The sequence below is a fragment of the Gadus chalcogrammus genome, chromosome 14 (assembly GCF_026213295.1).
Source record: "Gadus chalcogrammus isolate NIFS_2021 chromosome 14, NIFS_Gcha_1.0, whole genome shotgun sequence".
Lineage (NCBI taxonomy): Eukaryota > Metazoa > Chordata > Actinopteri > Gadiformes > Gadidae > Gadus > Gadus chalcogrammus.
In genome coordinates, this window is record NC_079425.1 from 26,024,966 (window position 1) to 26,045,218 (window position 20,253).

General features: G+C 49.5%; 2 protein-coding genes and 1 long non-coding RNA gene across 4 annotated transcripts in view; 1 reads left to right on the forward strand and 2 right to left on the reverse strand.

The window, feature by feature from the left end:
- Positions 1–315: 315 nt before the first annotated feature.
- fam219b (family with sequence similarity 219 member B) lies at positions 316–3,660 on the reverse strand. Its single transcript, XM_056607023.1, has 6 exons — positions 3,309–3,660; positions 2,637–2,745; positions 2,221–2,314; positions 1,890–1,967; positions 1,720–1,765; positions 316–1,372 (listed from the first exon to the last, which is right to left on the reverse strand). The coding sequence occupies exons 1-6, from the start codon at positions 3,381–3,383 to the stop codon at positions 1,223–1,225; spliced, it is 552 nt and encodes a 183-aa protein (XP_056462998.1). The 5' UTR covers positions 3,384–3,660; the 3' UTR covers positions 316–1,222.
- Positions 3,661–4,068: 408 nt separating this feature from the next.
- LOC130402947 (uncharacterized) lies at positions 4,069–5,904 on the forward strand. Its single transcript, XR_008904041.1, has 3 exons — positions 4,069–4,250; positions 4,498–4,603; positions 4,725–5,904. It is a non-coding gene; the product is annotated as an uncharacterized LOC130402947 (long non-coding RNA).
- The window catches only part of pde8a (phosphodiesterase 8A), a 36,891-nt gene continuing 22,495 nt past the window's right edge, over positions 5,858–20,253 (reverse strand). For both annotated transcript variants that reach the window (XM_056607018.1, XM_056607019.1), the window contains exons 8-22: positions 20,027–20,167; positions 18,880–18,968; positions 18,705–18,756; positions 18,585–18,621; positions 18,184–18,261; positions 17,878–17,948; positions 16,133–16,297; positions 14,749–14,797; positions 14,032–14,164; positions 13,683–13,881; positions 12,104–12,321; positions 10,443–10,575; positions 8,557–8,721; positions 7,707–7,836; positions 5,858–7,598 (exon numbers count right to left, since the gene is read on the reverse strand). In XM_056607018.1, coding sequence (XP_056462993.1) covers positions 7,492–7,598; positions 7,707–7,836; positions 8,557–8,721; positions 10,443–10,575; positions 12,104–12,321; positions 13,683–13,881; positions 14,032–14,164; positions 14,749–14,797; positions 16,133–16,297; positions 17,878–17,948; positions 18,184–18,261; positions 18,585–18,621; positions 18,705–18,756; positions 18,880–18,968; positions 20,027–20,167 — 1,767 coding nt within the window. In that variant the 3' untranslated portion in view covers positions 5,858–7,491. The remainder of the gene's footprint in view (positions 7,599–7,706; positions 7,837–8,556; positions 8,722–10,442; positions 10,576–12,103; positions 12,322–13,682; positions 13,882–14,031; positions 14,165–14,748; positions 14,798–16,132; positions 16,298–17,877; positions 17,949–18,183; positions 18,262–18,584; positions 18,622–18,704; positions 18,757–18,879; positions 18,969–20,026; positions 20,168–20,253) is intronic.

Here is a 20,253-nt window from a genome sequence, read left to right on the forward strand (position 1 = left end):
CTGCGTTACCGTGGTAACATAGACTGAGTAAACACTAGTGCACATGCATGGGAGGGAGGATGTTGCATTGTAAAGAGGAATTAAAAGGTGCCGTTTAGATTTGTGGTTTGGTCTAAGTTTGATGGTAATACCGAATCAACAGGTTTGTCATATTCCTTCTCCTATATAACATGTTTCTCTTTAGCATAGGCTGATGTGTGTTGCTTGTATGCATGTATTGCCAATATTATATATATATATAATATTGTGTGTGTGTGTGTGTGTGTGTGTGTGTGTGTGTGTGTGTGTGTGTGTGTGTGTGTGTGTGTGTGTGTGTGTGTGTGTGTGTGTGTGTGTGTGTTTAGATATATATACAGTATATATTATTTTGGAAGCCGTCTATTCTGGGGTATAGTTCTGCCTAACATGTGGTTGAAGAGACGGCTGTGTCACACGCTCTGGTTTCCACAGTCAAACACACATGAACGCCTCCACTCACGCTCAGAACATCTGGTGGAAACACTGGTGGAAACACAGAGGTAGTGAGAGCAGCCAGATAACAATCCAACTCTCAGCCGGAAGGTGTTGCAACACATCCCTCAATGCAGTAGTGGGAGACATTTAAGACAATATTAGGTCATGTAACATTACACATTGTGTTGTAAATAAACAGTGATAAAAGTCGATGGGAGCCACGATGTAAAAACCAACAGGAACCAAACAGACCAACAGGGGGGGGGGGGGGGGGGGACTGGGAGATTGGAAGAGTGGAGGATTGGACTGGGGCTATGAAGAGTTACTGGTCTGTAGTCGCTGTCCCAGTACCCCCAAGGGGAACCTGCTGCGCTATTGTGACCGACTCCAGATACGGACCCAGCCACCAGCAGGGGTCATTGGCGGGGTCAGCCGGCATGGGTGGGGCCAGCCGGACGTGGGCGGGGCCAGCGTTTTGTCTCAGCTGTTAAAAGAACCAACCGCTTCTGAGGGGCGTCACAGTGGGAAAGGGTCCGTGCTCCTCACTGGTGCTGCTCAACTGCTGCTGACTGCACATCTCCAGCACCACCAGCACCACCAACGTCACTCAGTGAGGGCAGGGGGGGCAGGGGGTTGGGCTCAGCAGCTCAGGTCTTCCCCATCAGGGGTGAAGGGTCTCCTGGTCACTGAGGATGATATGAGAGGAGGGGATCCGGAGGTGGCGGTGGTGTTGGTGGAGGAGGTGATGGTGTTGGTGGAGGAGGCGGTCTCACTGCATGCAGCAGGAGGGGACCTGGAGGCAGCAGCACCCAGAGGAGCCCATGGCTTTGGGGGGGATGAGGTCCAGGTCCTCGTCGTCCGGGACCTCGTCCAGACGGTAGCCATCCTGCAGGAGCTGACGGCTCAGGTCTGGATGGACCTGAAGACACGCAGAGAGAGAGGGATGGAGAGGGAGAGGGAGAGGGAGAGGGAGAGAGAGAGAGAGAGAGAGAGAGAGAGAGAGAGAGAGAGAGAGAGAGAGAGAGAGAGAGAGAGAGAGAGAGAGAGAGAGAGAGAGAGAGACAAGGAGTGAGGAAAGAGAGTGCCAGACAGACAGAGAGATAAAGGTACGGTGCCTGGTTTATCCCTAATAAAAGGAAATGCTATTAATAATAATAATACATTGTATTTGTATAGCGATTTTCTCGCACTCATAGTGCTTTGAGCGCTTTCACGTGCATTCACGTCATTTTACATGAATGCTATTCCCCCCCTGCGCCCACTCACCTCTGCTGAGGAATAGCCTGAGGAGTACTGCTCCACCTCTTCATCACTGAGGAGGTAAAGACAACATCAGGAGGGTACAACCACAGGACCCAAGACATGCACTGACATATTCTAAATGTATCACGAAACATAATCGGGGAGGCAATTGTCAGTTTTTTTTAAAGAGCTACCTGTCCGAGTCCAGCACCACCAGGGTGTCCTCCGCGTGCTGGCTGAGCGCGGCGTAACCCTTGTTGAACTTCATGGCTCTAAATAGACCAGGAAATAAAAACTAATGATCAGAACCCGAAGAACCGGAATCCACACCAACCTCAGCGGCCTGCATCCACATTCCACCGTGCAGCGCGTCTGCACACATTGTGTTCTCCCCCCCCACCCCAGTTTTTTTGCATATATATCCACATTTTGGTGAAGAGGTTGATATTGTGACATCAGTACTACCCGTCACAACGATACGACTCCCTGAACCCAGCAGAGCTCCTTCCTAAACCTTCCACGGACCTCTTTGGGCCTTGTCTCGGCTGCTGCATCACAGGAGCGCCTGCGGTCAGAGACTTCTTCTTCAGAGCTTTCCTGGCCAACTCCCGGTGTTTCTCTACGGAGACACAAGCAGAGTCAGTCACTGAGCAGAACTGGGTAGGACCGGGTAGGACTGTAGCTGAGAGAGTCAGTTACATTTGTAAATATACAGACACGCATATTAACACTTGTTACACCATTGTTACAATTCATGCTAATGTGTCTCACTGATTCAAAAACGCAACCACTCATTTCGGTGTTTATTATATCATTTGTTTTGATGCTTCTTCAAATGTAATTGTAATGAGAATTTTTTTAGTCAAAATAATATTCAATGTTTAGTTGAAGATGTTTTTCTATTTCTATAAAACGTTACGATTACGCACTCCTCGACTTACTGAGTTTAAGGTGGATGGCCGGAACTCTGGACATGATGTAGGGCCCCCTCTTCTCCAGGGGGCGGAGCCCTCCATCGGAGGTCTTGGGTCGGGCCCCTCCGACAGGACCCTGGGTTGGAGGGTGAATGTGGCATTAGAGACAACTGACAGGACTGGTTGGTTTGGAATGCGAAACGAGTAGCGTCAGAGATAGACTGGTTCTGTTGGAGGAGCACAGACATGGAAACCAAACAGCTCACTAATGAACTTTTGCATCCAGATAGGAGTGTTTACTGAACCATTGAGGGGATGGATGCAGAGTGGGACCCCTTCTGTTGCGATACGTTTAGCTTCACATTACCTGTAGTTCACAGTGTCGGTATTACATGTGGCAACAACAACAACAACAACAACAACAACAACAACAACAACAACAACAACAACAACAACAACAACAACAACAACAACAACAACAACAACAAAAACGACGACAACAACAACAACAAAAAACAGGTGAGCTGTCAGGACTCCTGGAGGGGCTCCCGTCAGTGCTCCCGTCAGTGCTCCTGACAGGAGAACTCCTCCAGGAAGCGTGACAGAGCCCGCTCCTGGAGGAGTTCTTCTCTCGGGGCTCCTCTCAGGTCCCCTGGAGGAGTGATTCTCTGCGGACCCCCCTGGAGGAGTGCTCCTCACCGCCAGCTCCTGCGTGCCGGGCCGTGCCTCCAGAAGCGTGTCCTTCTCTTGTTCCTCGATAATGTCGCTCATCATCTTGGTGTGATTAGTCACGCTTTACGACACGATAAAGCCATGGTTGTATGAGTGTCCCGACAGGCGACTCAACCGGAGGATCAGGAGGCTGGGAGACGCTGAGCTGTCGCCTCTGAGCGACCGGAACTTCCGGGTTTAGTTTCGTTTCGATTAGGACATCTTTGATATCTGTTCCAAATCTCTAAGTTATTTCTAAAATAAAAAAGTAAAAAAAAAAGTGACGCAAGCACACAGTCATAATTCGGGTTGACAGCTGTCCGTCATGTGTGGGTTTGAAATTAACACCATTTCCCACAATTCCCAAACATCACGATAACAGCGTTGACGTCAATGTCTTGTTCAAAGCAACTCGGAATTATTGCACACAGTTTCGTCTGCACTCCAAATTAACGATTGGTCTGCTCTTAAAACAATGCATCCATCGGTATGCATCATTGTAATAATAAGTTATCCATGCATGAGGAAAGAACTTGTGGATTTGTTAGAAAGATGACAGTTGTCAAATCAACAGACAGTAACGTTATGGACCGGTTACTAATATGTAGAATACGATTATTGCTGTTTTGTCTCTCAAAAAGACACGAGTATTTAGATAAATAAGAGTCATGAAATAAAACAGCATTTTTTTTTGTCGTGGAGTCTGGCAGACTTCTCAAGTACTGTCCCTTTAAATGGACATCAACAGTTTGAGGCCGATGGGAAAAGCAACACGGCGCCCTGATTGGCCTCTCCAATGATGACGTCACGAGCCTCCGGCCCACAGACCAGCGCCCAATACAGACCACCTCCCCGTACAGGCCACCTCTCAGTACAGATCAGCGCGCCGCCCAGTAGACCACCTCCCAGTACAGGCCAGCGCCCAGTAAGGTATGTCCTCCGGCCTGACCATCCTGGTCTTCGTTCCATAAACCCTAGGATTCCCATCAAGAACTCCGTTGTGCTTCTTGATTAATTTCTTAGTATACGTTTCTTAATGTATTATGTCATTCAGGCACCCGGAATATTTGACAGTTATCCAAATTATTATGAAACCATCCAGGCCCGAAACTCACAACCACCAACAAATAGAATCAGTAATGTGAAAACCAAACCGATTTTTCATTTTCATCCCCAGAAACAACAAATTAACTTTAATATTTAAGATTAATTGGTGGAACAAACAGCCTCCGCCTGTCCATGTTACCGGCCAGGGGAGGCAGACCCTCAAGAGACACCATGAGGTGATTCTGAGCAGTGTTCTGAAACCATCTAGCAGCTCACTTGAAACTCCAATGTTTATTGGTTTGTATGAGCTTTCTGATGTGAGCCTTACCTTGGTGTATCTTGTTGGTTTTTATGCAGGTCCAATCCCTGGATATTGCAACACACCACGGCGATCTTCAACCACAGAAGCCAACATCCACATTAACCCGTAATCAATTCGTCCAATGAAGGTGTCCTCTGAAGCACCAACTTGTTTTTGTCTCAGGCCTGCTGCTTGGGTCAGTTATAAGCCATGTTCTGGTCACGTTTAGCTCCCCCTAGCGCTCTGACAATTGAATCACAATGCCTACATTCATTTGAGATTAAGTATTTTCAAATTTGATTCCTTTAATTTGTATACAAAATTATTCTAAATACAGATTGTTTCATGAATGATCTTTCATGGCTCTAAACCCTTCAGTGATCAGAACTATCATTGCTGTGATCCTGAACTTTGTCTTGAAAATGTAAGGAAGTATTTTCATGATGAATGTAAATTAGTCATGCAACATAACAGTTGTGCAAGAGAGGCTGGAGAGCAATAGAAAAATAAATAAGCGTAGAGTGGTGCAGTACCGACAATAGGTGGTCAAGTCATAGTTGACATTATTTTATTTTTCATTGAATAACTTCTAATTTATTTGTTTCCGTGTCTTCGGACCAAGAATTGAATCAGAAGAAATAAACAAGTCCCGAGATCGAGTGTACAGTTATGTCCGAGAGAAAACAACAAACCATGGTCATCACATCTCACCCATCATCTGCTCTTAGCTGTTATGGCATTTTACATACGCTTTAAATAGGACTTTTGACCGAATAAGCAACTCGTTTTGAAACATATATTAGTATCCTCACTTGAAAGCAACCTTGAATAAACGTGGTTCCCTGGGTCTGTGCATAAGGAGCTGACCGAGGCCAGAACAGAACGGTGCTGATCAGAGACCGGTCCTCTGAGGGGCGGAGACAGTGATAGACAAACCTAGACCCCACATCTGAACCTCCCAGTCCTCGTGATCCTCCGGGACTCCGCTCCAGGCCGTCCCGTTCACAGGGGTTCAGATGGAACGGTGATCTGCTGTTACTCCAGTGTAAAAGTCATTGTCTAGAAAAATATTGAGATTTACATGAACATAACTTTTGACTATGTTACAATAAAAACTCCAGGTGTGTGTTGAAGTTGCACAGTGGGTTGTACTGTATAAATATAGTATAAAATAAGGCAGTCTTTTCAGTAGGATAAACCAGATACAAACATTTCTGGGAGGAAAAAAAAACTAATTTCAAGTCCAAAATAATGTTTTCACATATATTTCTGCTGTTTGTCAAATGTCAAGCGTTTTACAGCATTAAACTAGGAGTAAGGGACTGTTGCAACAACACACACACACACACACACACACACACACACACACACACACACACACACACACACACACACACACACACACACACACACACACACACACACACACACACACACACACACACACACACACACACACACTCTAGATGGTCAGAAATAACATAACTTATGCAACATCACATCCCTGGACAAATCAGTGAAACAAAGACATTTCTATTATTGTTTACAGTGCAATAAAATGGTGTCATACATCATACAAGTAATAATTATGGACTTGGAGGGTTATAGTATTATTCATCTTAATCAGCTTTGGCTTTGCTTTTTTAATTTTCCCAATTAATTTATTTTGTTCTTTTAACCTAATTCCAAGTATGATTTTAGAGAACAGGAAAAATAAAATTGAAACATCTAAATGAAAATGAGGATAACCAGACCATCCGTAATCCATGACCCATGATCATCACGTTGAGGAAGTTTGTCCCTCAACGGTGACCTTTATTAAATTCTCATACACCCTGAACCTCACATCCCTCCCACTACACTCTCATGACGGACAGGTCACCACACACACTCTGTTGTGTCTGAGCTTGAAGACGACGAGACGGAAAACCAAAAAAGGAAAGCGCTGGAGTGTGTTTCCATCCAGTGGCCTCCAGGGGGCAGCAGTGGGCATCGCTACTCTGCCCAGGAGGAGGAGGACGAAGTGGAATAGGGTGAGGGTGAGGCTGAGGAGGAGGGGTAGAAGGAGGAGGAGGAAGAAGGGGAGGAGGGTGAGGAGGAGGGTAAGGAGGAAGAAGAAGAGGAAGAGGAGGAGGGGGAGAAGGTGAAGGAGGACGAGGTGATGGTGAAGGAGGGGGACGAGGAGGAGGAGGCCGGAGAGACGGCGACCGGACCTGAAACGGGACTGGAACAGGTCCCAGTGTAGTTCTCAGGGCTCTGCAGGGCCCAGTTCATGAACAGGAGGCTCGGACGGAGAGGTCCTCCTATCTGACGCCGACGGGAGGAACCCGCGCTGGGGCCAGGAGGAGGAGGAGGAGGAGGAGCCTCTGTCAGGACACCTTCTCTCAGTCATATCACCTGACCGCCAACGGTACCCGGCTGGTGCAACAAGTTCATACGGAAATTTGTGTGTGTGTCTATGTCTGTGTGTGTCTGTGTATATATATATATATATGTGTGTGTGTCTATGCGTGTTTGTGTGTCTATGTGTGCATCAGCTAATGTGTACCACTGTGTCCCCGCGTGTCCCCCCGTCCCTGCGTCCGTTAACGCCCCCCCCCCCTGCAGACGGGGGTCCCGCAGCGAGGGTACAGGTTCCGCTGGGGGTGGCATGCTACAGAAGCGGGGGGGTGCGAGGCGGGAGACCCCCCCTCCCCCTCCCCCAGGGGAGGCTGGGCTCACGGGGGAGAGAGTCCACCCAGCGGTGAGGAGGAGGAGGAGCAGAGAGAGCCCCCCCCCCCCCTGGACGGGGTCTGGGTCGTGGCATCCCGGGGAGGGGGGGGGCTACTCTGGGGGGGGTCTGAGCTTGTGCAGCTTCCTGTCGTCCATGCCTTTCCAATACTTGAAGTTGTTGTCCAGATGCTGCATGAGGTTCGGCAGGTCGGCGAAGGCTGGAAGAGGAAACAAGGTCAAAGTTCAGGTCAGAGGGCAAAGGTCAGAGGTACAGCAGGCTGTGCTTTTAGGGTCCATGGTTTGGGGGTCTTCGCTCCTCGTCTTACCGTCCCAAGCGTCAAACATATCCGTGATGAAGTAGTCGATGAAAGAGATCTGGGACTTGGGAATGCTACAGGTGTTCCTATCGAAGACAGGCATGACCACGGGAAGACACTGCCTCTTCTCCTCGTCCGTCTGGAGCACAGGACACGGCACATGTTAGGGACACAGCACATGTTAACTGGGCTGAAACTCAGCACATGTTAGGGACACCGCACATGTTAGGGACACCGCACAGGTTCGGAACACCGCACATGTTAACTGGACTGAAACACAGCACATGTTAACTGGTCTGAATCACACAATATGTTAACTGGTCTGAAACACAGCACATGTTAACTGGACAGTAGCAGACCAATATGCGACCCAGAACAGAGGAACTGCCATTAGCCGGCCGTCTCAATTTCTTCTTTATTGTATTTATGTGATAAAGTTACATCTAGGTATTGAGGTCACTCAAAAACTCCCAACAGCTGACTAAAATAAGTGCATTGTTTCTGCTTAGAATACAACAGCAGCACCGACTTGCGGGTCAGGCCCTGATCCACTAGCTCTCTGTGATCCACTAGCTCTCTGTGATCCACTAGCTCTCTGTGATCCACTCGCTCTCTGTGATCCACTCGCTCTCTCTGACCCACTAGCTCTCTGTGACCCACTAGCTCCCTGTGACCCACTAGCTCCCTGTGACCCACTAGCTCTCTGTGATCCACTAGCTCTCTGTGATCCACTAGCTCTCTGTGACCCACTAGCTCTCTGTGACCCACTAGCTCTCTGTGACCCACTAGCTCCCTCCCTGTGACGCACTAGCTCTCTGTGACCCACTAGCTCTCTCCCTGTGACCCTCTAGCTCTCCACCTGTGCAAAGTACTCCTCCGAGATGCGGCCAGCCCACTCGATGCACAGCTCCTGCGGTCGGCAGGGGTTGGAGATGTCCGCGCACTTGATGAGCATCCTCTTGATCAGGATGCGGTTCTCTGGCGTCGTCAGGACCCCCTTTACGGACTCCTCATCACCGTTACCCTGGAAACAATCAGAGGAGCTTAGCATTAGCATGGTTAAGCATCTTATCCTAGCTATCTTTGTTGTATACAGGGAATGGGTTAAACGAGTGATTGTTAGTGCTTGGTTCTTGGTTCTGTGAACATCCTTCATTTACCAATTTCTCTCTTCCGACAAATGTAATTATTTAAGTCGCTCTGGATAAAAGTGTCAGCTAAATGTAAATGTAAATGTAAAGCTTGCTCTCAGGACCTACGACTGGATACGACCCTGGTATTTTAGAGCCCACTTTAACACACCTATCGATGCTTGTTCTCAACAGCGGCCATGACTGTAGTCCATGGGGGAGAGATCTAGGTTAGCCTCTAGGTTGTGTTACATAGCTAATCTCGACAGAAGATAGCAAAGTATGTGAGAGTGGCTATTACACCCTTGAACTATCCCTGATTAGTCTTGTATTTTTAGGACACAACATGCGAGGAAGCCTCATTTGGTTCACACACACACAACGTTTGATCCTGTTCTTTGTTCCAAAAAGGCGAGAGGAGAGTTGATGATCTATTCTTACTTACGGTGTGGCCTACATCTAACTTCTAATTAAGGACTTTAACTGTTTGACATCCTGATGTTTACGATGGGAATGCCGCAGAGGCCAGCGTTCCACACCCCGCGCGTGTCTCCACATCTCTGCTGGTTCTCCGAGTGTTCTTCTCAGCAGACCAAACTCTGCTCTTGTGGGAGAAGATAAAATAAAACCCTGTTCTGAATGAAGCCTGAAGTGTTGTAATGAAGTCAGCGTTCTTATTATTTATTACTACCATCCGTGTCTTAAAAGAACCGACATCTTTTAAATGGCTGTGCTAAGCATTCCACACCCAGACGGGAAAGATGGAACCAAACTGTCAGATTCCCCCCCCACACACTCGTCTCCACGGCCCCGCTGTGGTGACGCCTCCAGGCCTCCGGGCCGGTAGCTCCGCACACACCTGCTGCCCGCGGCCCCAGCTGAGGGGCCCGGCCGGGCACACAGCTCCTCCAGGACGGGCCGACTGGTGGAGATGTTCCCAAACCATTTTTCAATCCCAATATAGATTCAGATTCCTGAACTTGAGTATTGGCCGATACCGAGTATAAACCGATAAAGCATCTAGTATTATAACTACTAACAGCACTTGTTCTTATTGAAGGGTTCTCCAACGATGACAGCGATGTTTACCTACTGTCGACAATTTCTTTTTTCACAACTAGATCATATACATTTATAATCTATAATTATAAAAATACATTTGCATGAGCATCCATGTATTTTCGACTCGGTAGATCGAACGCACATACGTCGGAGATGACCTGTTTCTCGTTTCCCCCTCCGACCGTTAGCGAACGCAGCATAACACCGTAGTGTTGGCGATGTTCTCAGCCTGCGTACTCAATGAGTCATGTGATGGTATCAAATCGGCGCATACACGATGCAACTCCACCAGTTTCGGAAATTCCTCCAATACTGCCTTAAAATGCGGTATTGGAGGAATTTCCGAAACTGGTGTGGGTTATCAGATCCACTTTACTTACTGGTGAACCACCAGTGTGTTCTCCAATGGTCGGTTTTGACCCCGCAAGTGTCTCGCTGCCTGAACCATCGAACCAATCCCCCGTCTCACACTGTGTGTGTAAAATACCGAAGCCTTTGGCTGAGCTCCAGACGCTCACGTCTGACATGTGAGGGTCTGCTGACGCCCGCTCACCCCGTTCTCGTCCAGCGCGGCTAGTGGCTTGTTGATGCTGTTGACGAACTTGTTGACGTGTTCAAAGTGCTTGGTCATCTCCGTGGCGAGCACCATGTCGATGATGGCTTGCCGCAGGGTCCGGTACTCGTTACTGTAGAAGGAACAGAGGGACACGCGTGAGACATGAGACAGCGTCCGGTACTCATTACTGCCAGAGGAACAGAGACACTCGCATGAGGGGGAGACGGGACAACATGAACATGATCCAGGGAGAGAGAGAGAGGGAGAGAGAAAGAGAGAGAGAGGAATGGAATGGGTGAGAGAGGGAGAGAGAAAGAATGGGTGAGGAGAGAGGGAGATAGAGGGCGAAGGGGGATGGATTGGGAAGGAGGTAGAGAGGGATGGAGAGGGAGAGAGAGAGGAATGGAATGCGTGAGAGGGAGAGTGATTGAAATGGAGTGGTTGAGAGAGGGAGAGAAAGAAGGAAATGGATTGGGTGAGAAAGAGAGGGAGGGAGGGAGAGAGAGGGAGAGGGAGGGAGAGATGGTTAAGTGAGACGAGTGTGCTTGGTTGCATGAAAGTGTGTGTGAAGAGTTGGGATCTTCTGATGGCAGTGACAGTGGGAATGAATGGCCTGCATTGTCGACCCCCCCCCCCACCACCACCAGGGGGATCAGTTCATGTGAGCCTCGGTGCTCTGGGATCAAATCACATTACCAGCCCCCTCCCCCCCTCCTCCCCAGCCTGGCCCGTGTGACTCAGATGATGTTGATAACATGTCCAAACTTTCATGGATAATGTCAGCAATTAAAATGATCACTGGAGTTTTCCATGTTTCCAGGACTTTGTAAATACAGTCAGGGCCATTCAACTGCCCCCCCGACCTCCTTCTCCCCTCAAAAGATCAGATCTCTGCAGGGCTCGGGGGCTGTGTGTACAGTACAGACAAAACCTCTGGCCAGGGGCCGCGCTGGGTTCATGTCAGCTGGGACAGCAGGGGGTTCATGTCAGCTGGGTTAGTGGTGGGTTCATGTCAGCGAGGACAGAGTGGGGTTCATGACAGCTGGGACAGCGTGCGTTCATGTCAGCTGGGACAGTGTTGGGTTCATGTCAGCTGGGACAGCGGGGGGTTAAATTCAGCTAGCTGGGACAGCGGTGGGTTCATGTCACCTGGGACAGCGATGGGTCCCTGTCAGCTGGGACAGCGGTGGGTTCATGTCAGCTAGCTGGGACAGTGTGGGGTTCATGTCAGCTGGGACAGCGGTGGGTTCATGTCAGCTAGCTGGGACAGCGGTGGGTTCATGTCAGCTGGGACAGCGTGGGGTTCATGTCAGCTGGGACAGCGTGGGGTTCATGTCAGCTGGGACAGCGTGGGGTACATGTCAGCTGGGACAGCAGGGGGTTCATGTCAGCTGGGACAGCGGGGGGTTCTTGTCAGCTGGGACAGTGGTGGGTTCATGTCAGCTGGGACAGCGCAGAGTTCAAGTCAGCTAGCTGGGACAGCAGTGGGTTCCTATTAGCTGGGACAGTGGTGGGTTCATGTCAGCTAGCTGGGACAGCGGGGGGTTCTTGTCAGCTGGGACAGCGGGGGGTTCTTGTCAGCTGGGACAGCGGGGGGTTCATCTCAGCTAGCTGGGACAGTGGTAGGTTCATGTAAACTGGGACGGCGCGGTGCCTACCGCTCCATGTTCTTGAAGATGTTGCACTTGTCGTCGCGGGTGGTGATTTGGAAGGCCAGTGCGGCGTGGTGGCTCTCCAGCACCGCCGTGTCGTTGTACAGGATGGCAAGCTCACTTCCTGCGTTGCACAGGAAGCTGTTGGTGCGGCCCGGGTGGTCCACATCGTGGACCGTGGCGGCGATCAGTGCCGCCACCTCGTCGATGGGGTCCAGGCTTTGCTGAGGACGGAGGGATAAGCATGTCAGGGGGGGGGAAACAGGACCTGGGCAGGAATACAGAGCAGCCAATCGGTGTTCTGTATTCATACGAGGACGGCCCCTCGACAGACTCGAGAGGAAACAATGTTTTCCTCGTCACGTTTCTATAATTCACCGCTGCTGTTTGGGTGTCAGAAGAGGCCAAATACTTCATAAGGAATGGCTAAAAATAAACACCACGCAAGATTTAGTCAAGTCTGTTCTTTGAGTCTCTTCTATTGTCACTCCACCTGTGTTTTCTACAAATAACCCGATAGATTCCCCGAACTGTTTCCAGACCAGACCTTTCCCTCATGGATTGTCCCCCCCTCCCCTATGAAGGCCTTGCAGGCCGGCCTGCTAATGGGATTAGGAGTGAGATTATCATAAGCATGCTGCTCGGTGGAGAATGATCTTAAAGCCCGGGTTAGTATTCTGGAGGGTGTGCAGGGCAAAGCCCTCTTTATCGTTTTGAGTGGATGCAGGCGGATTGTTGTCTGTAAACTCTGCGTGTTGTCGTTGTCTCAAACTACCATTTACACAGTAACGCATAAGAGTGGAAACTAATCAGCTGCTCTACTTTTAATACTGCGTCGGCCGTGTGGATTCATGTGTTGACGTTAACATGTGCTGCTTGATGTTCCAGGCCTATTTATACCAACATATCATGGGACTATAGGGTGAAGTGGGCCTGACACAATCAGAGACGTAACAACAGGCCATTGATCGCTTGTGTAAGCGCCCGTTTGGTTCTGTAGTTTATTCAATGTAGGACACAACACAATGGCACTCTTTATTTATATTTGCTATGTAACCGCTCCTCTGATCTTCCAGAACACGGCCCGAGGGCATAGGTACTCTGACCTCACAGGCCGCTGACTAAGCCAATGAAAGATCGCTTCCCCCGATGCCAGAAATAGATTATTTGGTAATCAGCTTTAGCCCACGCACACACCTAACCGGTCTACCAGCGCCTGACACATTCTGACCCCGGGCTGCCGCCTCGTGTTTCAGACACTTACAAACAACCAGTTCATCAGTGGAGGGAACCAGCCACAATTAAAGATATTAAAAACTATCCTGAGAAAATGATTCATTCTATTTTTAGATGTGATCTTATGAATAGAAGAAGGCGATCTTATTGTAAAATTGTATTCATTTAAGTTTAATGGTCCGGTTTTACCCCAAGAAAGATTTGAATGATGGTACCCTACCCTCCTTAAACTCAGAGCAAGTATCAGTACGGTGTTTGGCATTAAGTTAAATACAGGAAGTGACACACACCCACACACACACACACACCCCCGACTCGTCTGCGGCGCTTCTCAGGGGGGCGTGGTTACCTTGACCCTCTCCTTGCACAGGAAGTAGGCGGTGGCGTGCAGGACGTCGGCGGCGTGCGTGGAGTTGTGGTAGGAGTTACTGGAGTGGTAGTTGGCCTCCACCCCCTGAAGCCAGGACCGCAGCACCGCCTCCGGGCAGTTCAGGAACTCACACACCCTGAAGCGCGAGAAGATCTGCATGCCCAGGAAGGTGAGCGGCCTGCAGGGGAGGGCACACACAAGGAACACAGGAATCAATGGAGAACATGTCAGTTCAACCACCAAACTAAATCAGTAGAGAACATGTCAGTTCAACCACCAAACTAGTGGCGCAAGTTCTATCGCGAGCTATGAGACCCCAGGACCTTACCTCTTCATAGTGGCCGCCTCTACGGTGAAGATGTCGAAGTCCCAGGAGTCCTCGTTCTCCATGGTCACAGCGATGCGGGGCGGGATGTCGTTGAGGGTCAGGGGCGTGGCCAGGTGGCTGGGTGCGTGGGGGGCTGTTTTTTTTTGGGGGGGGGGGGGCATTAGGAGCAGACTCAGTGGAGACCTGGGGGCACTATTGCGTTTTCTTTCACAACACTTAGGAAGCCTATAGAAGCAATGAGCTTGACTCTAAAAATAACGTCGCTTGAGTTACTTTGACCTTTGACTCGTCAAAGGGGAACAAGAAAAACAAATGAAATCCAAATAAGAAAACAGAGTTCCTCCATAGGCTTCTAGCTCTGTCTTGCCCGCGCATAACGTCACTACTTTTGATATCATGACTCTACGGAAGCCTTATGGGTCCATGCTAATATCCAATCTTAATAATAATATAATTATCATGTAATGTATAGAATACAAAACGATAACTCAATACATACAAATGAGACTTTTACTAAATAGGTCTCTGACAGGCACCTTGTGCCGTCGATTCAGGGTCACAAACACATCCTGGATTCATGTAACACGACCCAGAAAAAAAAAGGTAAAAGCTGGATAAAGCGTGTTGTATTTTTTGGTGATACAAACTACTTGTGGACGTCACGTATACGGGACAGTCCCAAAATAGCGGTGTGCAGGAAGCTGGGTGTGTTCTTACGCTTGGTGGAGAAGATGTACTCGTTCCCCGACAGCCTCCGTAATCCATCCTGCAGCGCACAACAAATAACACAGATTAAGGGAGCAGACAGACACACACACACACGCCTCGATAATGAGACATATGTGCCATTTAGAAAAATGGCCGTGCCACATTAATGAATTGTCAGCAGGATAACACATCAGCATGCAGCCGCCCGACAGCGGACTGTGAAACGACTCTTATAGTTTTAAAATGTGCTTTATTCTACGAAGCAGAGGAGGAAACAACAGCGTGTGTTTGGCCGTCGGCGTGCCAGTGTGCGGGGTCCGGGCTGTGCTGTTTACCTCAGAAGGGAGAGAGGAAGAGGGGGGGGACTCGTCTTTGACCTGGGCATTGTCTGTGGCAGCGTAGCTTCTGTACGCACAGGCTATTTATGGCCTCAGCCCACCCCGCCCAACCCACCCACCCCACCCACAAGATGACAGCTCCCTCTCCAACGGCCGCGGGCTCCACTGAACTCACGCCAAGACCGCACGCCCCCAGTCACAATCCGGCCCTGGCCCCCGCGCTGGGGTGTGCAGAGTGAGACTACGCATCTACACACTATGACCACCGTAAGGCAGGGCACACACACACACACACACACACACACACTGACACATACACACATACTGACACCCACACACATACTCACACTCACAAGCACACGCATACTGACAGACACACAAGCACACACACATACTGACACACACAAGCACACACATACAGACACACACATTGCTCTGAGAAACATCCAATGGGGGTGCTGGCCTAGTCCAAGTAGGCGGTGTTAAGGCCAGCTTTACAAGACCCCTCCCCATTGAGGAACGAACACACACATACACACATCTCCCCACTAAGGCCTGTAGTCCCCATGTAGGACTAGTCCCCATGTAGGCCTACAGTCTTTCCAGTGGTATTCCCGGGAGCAGCAGGATGTTTCACTCCCAGAGATCAGAGGGGAGGAGCCTCAGTGTGTTTGAGATAGCGATAGAGTGGGGGGGGGGGGGGGGGGGAGCTTTCCTCCCAGCCTACGGGAGCATAAAGGACAATCTAACACTTCCACTAGGGACAGTGCCAAGACTGCCAACTTGGCACTCTCTCTCCTTCTCCACGTCACCCTCTCTCTCTCCTTCTCCACGTCACCCTCTCTCTCTCCTTCTCCACTTCACTCTCTCTCTACCTCTCCCTCTCTGAAAACTCTTGAAAAAATGATAAACACACACACACACACACCTTGTGTGGTTTCATGTCAGCGAAGACTCTCTAGAGCTACTAGTGATCGAGACGCTGTTCCGCCACAACCAGGAAGTAACCTTCTGCTGGGGCGGGAGGAATTGAGGAGACGGTGTCTGAGCCTCACCGTCATGAGCCCCCCCACCAGGTCGTTGGTGTGGGGGTCTTCGTCCTTGGTGCCTAGCGCGGGGGAGTACAGCTCGGTGGTCCTCAGGATCTCCAGCACCCGGTCCAGGGCCTCCGCCACCGGCATGGGGCTGCTCTCCTGGGCCGCGTTGATGATGTTGATCACCTGGGGCACCGGGGGGGCGGGGCTTAGCACCGTGACAACTCACATGACTGACATTCACATTCAGGGCGTTTAGCAGACGCTTTTATCCAAAGCCACTTACAATAAGTCCATTTGTTAGAAGAAGGAGAAACAACAATACATCTCTGTCTGTACAGTAAGGATGTTCATAGAACCAAGTGCCAAGCACTAACAATCACTAGGTCAGGGGTCAGCAACCTTTTCAACGTGCAGGGCCAGTTTGACATCGTTAATGAGTGTGCCTTAAGCAACAATATATTCAAAATTAAGCTGAGTTATGACACAGCGACTAAAAAAAATTCCAGAAGACCTGGAATTGTACTATTTCCATATAGTCCACAATCATGCATCAACATTTAAATGTTTTTTTGGTGGTTATCTTTGCAACATGGGCTTACAAATTATAATTACATATGTCCCATCTTAAAACAACATTTTCAGAAACTCATTCAAAAACATATTTGCAATGTGAGAAATGTGATGAATAGAATATATGAGAATGTTGGAACCATCCACATCAATATATTTAAGACATGTAAAGCTTTGCAAAACCATGTGAAGGCGATGCATACAGGCCACTTGCAACAATATTTTCTTCTCTAAAAATAGTCTTTAAAAACTATTAATTGATCCCATTTCAGAACACTGCTTTCTGTAACTAATTTAAGCATATTTGCACTGGGAGGAAATGCCCGAAACAGAATTAAGTGCAAAAAAAATTCGGTAGTAATGATTATGCTGCCGCATTGTGCTTTTTTAATAATGATGATAAAATAAAATAATAATAAAAAAATATATATATATAATATATTTAAACATTTTTTTTAAGTGTGCCAATGATTATGCTGCCCAGTGCCAATGCTGGCACGCGTGCCTAGGGTTGCCGACCCCTGCACTAGGCTAACCCATTCCCCGTACACAGCAAAAGATAGCTCGGAGAAGATGCTACACCATGCTAGGTATTGTGTTTAGTTGCCAGGGGGTCAGGGAGCGATGAAGATCTGCAGAGAGTCACGGGCCCCTCATCCTCCTCCTCCTCGGAGGGGGGCTATTCCCAGCCTCACCGTGGGCCTGCCCAACAGTCCTGACCCCCCAACCCACACCCCCCTCCCCCCTCCAGACCCGAGTCATGAGACAGAAAGATAAACGCAAACCGGGCGTATGATGGAGCCAAGGGCGGGAGTCATGCGAGAGGAGGGAGAGGAGGGGAGGGGAGGGGAGGGGAGGGGAGGGGAGATGAGGGGAGAGGAGAGGAGAGGAGAGGAGAGGAGAGGAGAGGAGAGGAGAGGAGAGGAGAGGAGAGGAGAGGAGAGGAGAGGGGAGGAGGGGAGAGGGGAGGAGAGAGGAGAGGAGGGGAGAGGGGAGGAGGGGAAAGGAGAGGAGAGGAGGGGAGAGGGGAGAGGGGAGGAGGGGAGAGGAGAGGAGGGGAGAGGAGAAGGGAGGAGAGTGGAGGAGCAGGGAGGATAGGAGAGGAGAGGAAGGAGAGAAGGAAGGGGAGCAGAGTAGGAGGGAGGAGAAGGGAGGAGAAGGGAGGGTGGCAGAGGAGAGGGGATGGGGCCTACCTTGGTGATGGGGGCCTCGATGGTCATGGAGTGGATGCGAGCCATGGACGAGTGGCGTCGCTGGGAGCTCCCTGTCGACAAAAACAAACCAAGAACAACAAATCAAAATGGACTCCGGAGACGGTGAACAGCCCCCCCACCCCCGTCACTTCCTGTTTGTGTCTACGTGTCCAATCAACACTTAATTGGCCAGGACAGGTTCGCAGAGGGCTAACGAGGCAGCCAGAGACACCCGGGTTTCCACTGTTGTTGTGTCTCTCTCGCCCCCCCGTCCTCCCCCCCGTCCTCCCCCTCCCTCCCCCTCACCGTCACTGCCTCGGGACGTGGTGGAACGGACGTCCAGAGAGCCTTTCCTGCGGTCCTTGTGCTTACTGGACTGGATGTCTGGGGGGAGGGGGGGGGGAGAGAGAGGGAGACAGAGACAGAGAGAGAGCGCGAGAGCGAGGGGAGAGAGACAGACGGAGACAGAGGTACATGTCACATTAGCATTAGCAGATACAAACACTGCCCTTTGCCCACAGGTCAGCGTAACCTTGGTAACAAGCACATTACCACACACACACACACACACACACACACACACACACACACACACACACACACACACACACACACACACACACACACACACACACACACACACACACACACACACACACACACACACACACACGACATCAGCAGATATGATCAGAAGAAGCCCTCACCAGTCTGGGACTCGGCCTGGACTCCAGGTTTATCATTCTGCACACAAAACCACAGGTGAGCCGTTTGGAACCAATCGACCAATGAGAGACCAGATGGATCACATTGAACACAAGACCCACCTTATTATTATCATTTAAAGGCCTGTTGATAGACACATAGTGTCTGATTTTTCTGTGGAAGACAGCAGAGGGTAATCAGCAGAGCAGAGTGGAAACAGGTGGATCTCAGGTGAGCGATGTGGACACAGTGATGCATTGTGTGACCAGCAGGGGGCCACCTGAGGGCCGGACTCACCCTCCCTGTCCAATCACAGGTGTGATCTTCACATTTTGTTGTATGCTGTCTCCGTTCCTCTTTTTGGCGTAATAAATCCCCTGCCACTCCTGACACGGCAATAACACACACACACACACAATTAGTTGGCAGACATTAACATAAAGTGGGCCTCAGGTGTTCGACAAGGCTAACATAAAGACATCATATATATACATATATATATATATCCGTTCTGAGCTGAAGTCAGTAAGTGTGGGTCAGAGTTCTACGCAGTTTACATTTGGAAACAAACATCCATTGTTCATAATAACATGGAACATAGGACATATATAAGTGATCACCTACTACAATAAATCTATGTTTATTCACAAGCATACACATATTCGTATGTGAACATAAATATGCATGCAATTGTTAATGAGCCAGTAACATAAGTACTTATATAAACATGTGTACATATATGTTATTACTTTATAATAACTCATATTGTAGGCTGAGGGACGGGGAGTTAAAATATAAATCAACTACATCAACAACAACAACAAGTAAACAATAACCCTTCTGCATGTGTTGGTTCAAATTGAATAAAAGATACTAAATGTGTGTGTTGTGGTGAAATATGTGTTTAGTGGTGGATTTTGTGTTGCGGTGAAGGGTGGTGAAATGAGTGTGGGGTTTGCGGGTGGGGGGGTGGGGGGGTGACCCTGCTGGGTCCCGGCGCAGCCGTTTCATGTCTCCCCCCCCCCCCCCCCACCAGTCCTGCGGTGCCGCCTTTAAAAGCCCCGCCCCGCTGGTCGTCTGCCTGGGGTGTGACCTTCTCCCCCCACCCCCCCCACCCAGCGCCCGTACGCACATGAAGCCGACCGAGGGTGCAGAGTGTGAACGTCACTCCTCCTCCACACGGCCGCTCACTCCTGTTTAGCATTCCGTGATTTAAGAGCCGCTACGCTGTGCACACACACACTCTCACACTCTTTGCTGCGCACACACTCTCACTCTGAGGGTGAAAGGGGGGGGCATGGCCTGTTGACTAAACTTCGGCAGAATACTTTAGTGACTGTGGTGGAAATGGGGGTGTGTGTGTGTGTGTGTGTGTGTGTGTGTGTGTGTGTGTGTGTGTGTGTGTGTGTGTGTGTGTGTGTTGTGAGTGATGGACAAAACCTACCTTTCCTTTTCGTATGCAGGAGTTTATTGTTTCAAGGAGATCCGGTTTATTCTTCTCACTTTTAGGCACTTCGATAATTTCCTTCCCTATTAACTCCCCTTGTTGGTAGCCCATGATTGACTCATAAGCAGGGTTCACATACTGCAGGCAGACACACACAGATAATTATGGACTTCATTACGAATGTTCGCCAACAGCAAAACACATGAGAGAGACACAGAGAGAGA